This window comes from Phragmites australis, chromosome 5 (genome assembly GCF_958298935.1).
Source record: "Phragmites australis chromosome 5, lpPhrAust1.1, whole genome shotgun sequence".
Lineage (NCBI taxonomy): Eukaryota > Viridiplantae > Streptophyta > Magnoliopsida > Poales > Poaceae > Phragmites > Phragmites australis.
In genome coordinates, this window is record NC_084925.1 from 26,691,848 (window position 1) to 26,696,150 (window position 4,303).

Genomic DNA, 4,303 nt, shown 5'->3' on the forward strand with positions numbered 1-4,303 from the left:
AGTCACGGCTCATCAAGATAGGAACAACTACATAAGCATTTCAAATATTTCTTTAATACTGCATGGATGTAGTCATAACTTTGACAAATCAAGATAATATGTAGCATTTTAAAACTAGTAGTAGAAAAATTGTAAGAAACAGACTTGTATTCGCAAGCTTAGTTCCTCCTAATCCTTCTCGTAGTACAGGTCTTCAGGATCAACTACTACACTAGGTAAATCCAATTATAATTTCTATTCAAATTCAAATTATTTTTTATTTATTTTTACACGTGAAGAGCATGAGGCTAACTAAACTATTATTATATGAAGCGCTCCCAGACCAAGCAAGAGACCCAAAATCCCAGAAGAAGGCTCTAACATCTGAACACCAGTTATTCTAGAGGTTCTTCCTCACAAGCACCCAGAAGCAAGGAGCGCGTGTGGCGCTGGCACGTCCCTATTTAAAACCTCACTCACTCACCCAGCCAGCCAGCCCAACCCCGAAACCCCATCGCAACCAATCCCCAACCCCAAATCCCCAATCCACCCTCATCCACTCCGGAAGCCGGGCGGCCATGGCCTGCTCCTTCGCCGCCGCCACCGTCGTCTCCTCCGCCTCCACCCCCACCCCCACCGCGAGGCCCCTCGCCTCCGCGCCGCACTCCCTCTCCCTCCCCCGCGCCGCCGCCGCGAAGCCCATCCGCTTCGCCGCCGCCAACTCCTCCAGATCCGCCCGGGCCAGCGCCCTCGTCGCCCGCGCCGGCGGCGTCGTAAGTTCCCTTCACGTGTCTCCTCGCCGTTCCTTGGGCTTGGTTCGCGTCCCCACCTGCTCTGTTCGCTCACTGCTCCCGCCGTGGTGCCTATGCTCTGTAGGATGACTTGCCGTTGGTCGGGAACAAGGCGCCCGACTTCGAGGCCGAGGCTGTCTTCGACCAGGAATTCATCAACGTATATGCGCTCCGCGCAATCTCGCGCGGTTTCTACTGTGGCACCTGAATTCTGAAATGTTTTATCCGCTCAAATTGCTAATACCGTTGATGTGGCCGGCGGTGCCATGGCTCTGTGTGCTTTTGCAGGTCAAGCTGTCTGATTACATTGGGAAGAAGTACGTGATTCTGTTCTTCTATCCCTTGGACTTCACCTTCGTCTGCCCGACCGGTTAGTATAAAACAGTAGCATTACTTTCAAGAAGGTTCATTTGGATTGCTGTGGATCTCGGTCTCAGTCTGAGGTTCTGATAAACGCACGCCTGATCTTTGCAGAGATTACCGCCTTCAGTGATAGACATGAGGAATTTGAGAAGTTGAACACTGAGATCCTCGGCGTCTCGATTGACAGTGTGGTATGTTATAATACCCTGCTATTCCATAGTATGATGCTCCCTCTTCTTTTTAATAGGGCGTATTAGGATTTGAAAAAGTCTTTGAAATTATACTTTGACCATTAATTTCTCTTACAATATATTATCAATTGCTACAAAATCAATATCGTATTTAAAGATATGTGAAATGCAAATCTATTGATACAACTTTTGTACACTAAACATGCGCATAATTTGACTAATCGCTGGTCAAAGTTTATGAAGTTTGACTTTTCCAAATCCTAATACGCCCTAAATTTTGAAACGGAGGGAGTAGTATTGTATCTGTTAGTACGAATCGGTCAGTTAGTTGTCTTTAAGGATAAGGGAGTGCGGTTGAGTTCAACATCCAATGCCTCTGCTGTTTGTACATGGAATTGTTCTCTTGCTGGTTGTATGTAGTAGTTAGCTCTTGAGTACAGTTAAGCTCTGATATGTACTAGCTCATAATGGAAATGGAATTATTGCTATCAAACTGCTCCTATATTGAGAAATTCTTGTGTTAGGTCATCTTTGGAGCATACGTGCTGTCCTTTTATGCGCAATTCTTGAGGATAGTTCCGTATTTTCTAAAACCAATTTTGGAAAACATGTTTTCCGGAGATGGAAAACAATAATTATACAATATTATTCTGTAACATTAAGACAATTATCCTCTTTTTGTCACCAGTTCCATTTTGGGCCAAAAAATAGGATGTAAATGCTTCTTTGTTCTCACGAAGAGATATACGTGCTGATATGCACGCATTACCAATGTTGCTGTTAATAGGAAAATTGGTCTACATGAACGCTAATAGCAGTGACAGTTTACCATCCGTTATTCATTTTCTGTTTTATTCTGGTTGTGTAATGGGCCAAAAAATAAAAGTTTTGTTCCATATCACGTGGATATGGCAGCACTCCTTTCTTTTACTAGGTGGAACAGCACTTATGTTTCGCTTGAGGCCTTATATATTAACCCTTGTTGACCCATTTGGTCCAAGATAATGTCTTCTTAACTTCGTATAGTCTTTGATTTCTTACTTTGACCATTACTGTTCACTCAAGTATGTAAGCAAAGTTTTCTAAAACTGTATACTATGAAAAATGCCTCTTATGACTTGCATATTTGAATTTTTATAACACATATGCTCATATAATTTATTGTCACCCACTCTATATAGTTATATGTATGTGGTCAAAAGTAGAAATCTTGACATGTATGGATACAAGTAGTAAGTCGTTTGGACCGGGGGTAATGGGTTTTGGTTACTATGATTTTCTCATAATCATAACCTTCTTAATTGTGTTTAATCTTTCTTTGATCACATCTTGACATCTGAATGGCTCTTTGGATGCAGTTCTCCCACCTTGCATGGGTGCAGACCGATAGGAAGGCTGGTGGGCTTGGCGACCTTAAATACCCTCTTATTTCTGATGTTACTAAATCAATTTCGAAGTCCTTTGGTGTTCTGATCCCTGATCAGGTATTCTTTTCAATCACATGATATTCTTCCTTAGATTCTTCTCTGTCGAGTCCTTTTGTTTTCCGAGTTTTGCTGTTGTATGTTGCTCTCTAAATCTGAATGTTCTTTTGGCAGGGAATTGCTCTGAGAGGACTGTTCATCATTGACAAAGAGGGAGTAATTCAGCACTCCACCATTAACAACCTTGCCATTGGTCGCAGTGTGGATGAGACCATGAGGACCCTTCAGGTACGTTCCATTTTAGTTCAAGTGGGCCATTGCTCCAGGCTTAAGAAGTGAAAGGGAAGTTGCCTTTTGATGTTACTAAAACCTGAAATAAAAAGAACATTTACCTGGCATTCATGGTGCTTGCGATACACACACAACATACAACATTTAGCTGTGTATTTTACATGATTGGTTGTTGAGTAACAGTGCAATGTAGACATGTAGTTCTACATTTCAAGGAACAAAAAGTAAACTTCATCCAACCTTTATGTGTATTTTAAATCCTAATGCATTAGAATTACACACTAATAAATGCACTCTACCATTAATCCTGTAGTAAATGCACACCTTGATCCATTTCTTTTGATTTGGAGTACATTGTATTATTACCTGCCAAAGGACTCAAGATGCATCAGTTTTCTTTTGGGAGGATCAAGATTTATCATAGTAAGCATGGCCCTAAGGAAACAAGTTGGCTGCTTGACCTGGCCATGCTGAGCTGGGATGACCTTGTGTAGTCTGTGGATGAAAAATAATTCAACTATCGGGCCCAGGATGCTAATCGTGGTCCATCCTTGAGCATTCTGCTGTGCTGGTTTATGCCCGACCTACTTTTGCTTGCTTTTGCCCATTTCACGTTCCAGTATTCACTGATCACAACTGGAAGAAAGTTTAAGCTGACCTCTCCTTTCAATGTTTCAGGCGCTGCAATACGTCCAGGAGAACCCGGACGAGGTCTGCCCGGCAGGATGGAAGCCTGGGGAGAAGTCCATGAAGCCCGACCCCAAGGGAAGCAAAGAGTACTTCGCGGCCATCTAGGCACGATGCCGAGAAGCTTTGCTGCTCTGATCATGGCGCCCTTCGGTGTGCCAGCGGTGGATGATGTGGACTTTTGCTCCGAGCTCGTGCTTTGACATGTCGCTGCGTCTTGTGAACCAAGTGTAGCAGCCCTTGTGCATCCGATCGAATGTTTTTCTCTACCACCTTGTTTTTTCCCCCTGACAAATAAGGTTCATTTTGATCAAGTTTGAGAGCTCAAGCCTCCAGTTTAGTTTTGTTTGGAACGCCTTGTCTGGTGAAGTCGTTAGTGCCCAAGGTGCGCTTGTAGCTTCAGGCCCACACGCGTAAGCTTGAATGGGAAAGCCTATACGCAGGCAGTCCGTGTCTGCTTGCATTCCAGCCTATCTCAAGAAAAAGAACATCTTGCTTGATGGCCCATAAGGTCTCTCGCCATCGTGGACTTTGGTCCAAAATCTGTACTCTGGACCTTTGCTGAGAAGAGAACAAG

The 4,303-nt window shown here is 43.6% G+C and overlaps 1 protein-coding gene across 1 annotated transcript; it reads left to right on the forward strand.

Annotated features, from left to right (window-relative positions):
- Positions 1-417: 417 nt before the first annotated feature.
- Positions 418-4,070, forward strand: LOC133919045 (2-Cys peroxiredoxin BAS1, chloroplastic). The gene is made up of 7 exons (XM_062363264.1): positions 418-752; positions 856-930; positions 1,059-1,140; positions 1,245-1,324; positions 2,683-2,808; positions 2,923-3,036; positions 3,718-4,070. The coding sequence occupies exons 1-7, from the start codon at positions 558-560 to the stop codon at positions 3,832-3,834; spliced, it is 789 nt and encodes a 262-aa protein (XP_062219248.1). The 5' UTR covers positions 418-557; the 3' UTR covers positions 3,835-4,070.
- Positions 4,071-4,303: the final 233 nt, after the last annotated feature.

Excerpts from the sequence above, each read along its gene's own strand:
- LOC133919045 (XM_062363264.1), top strand. The coding sequence starts at position 558 with ATGGCCTGCTCCTTCGCCGCCGCCACCGTCGTCTCCTCCGCCTCCACC. Across the intron at positions 931-1,058 it reads TCGACCAGGAATTCATCAAC|GTCAAGCTGTCTGATTACAT; the intron begins GTATATGCGCTC and ends GTGCTTTTGCAG. Across the intron at positions 1,141-1,244 it reads CACCTTCGTCTGCCCGACCG|AGATTACCGCCTTCAGTGAT; the intron begins GTTAGTATAAAA and ends TGATCTTTGCAG.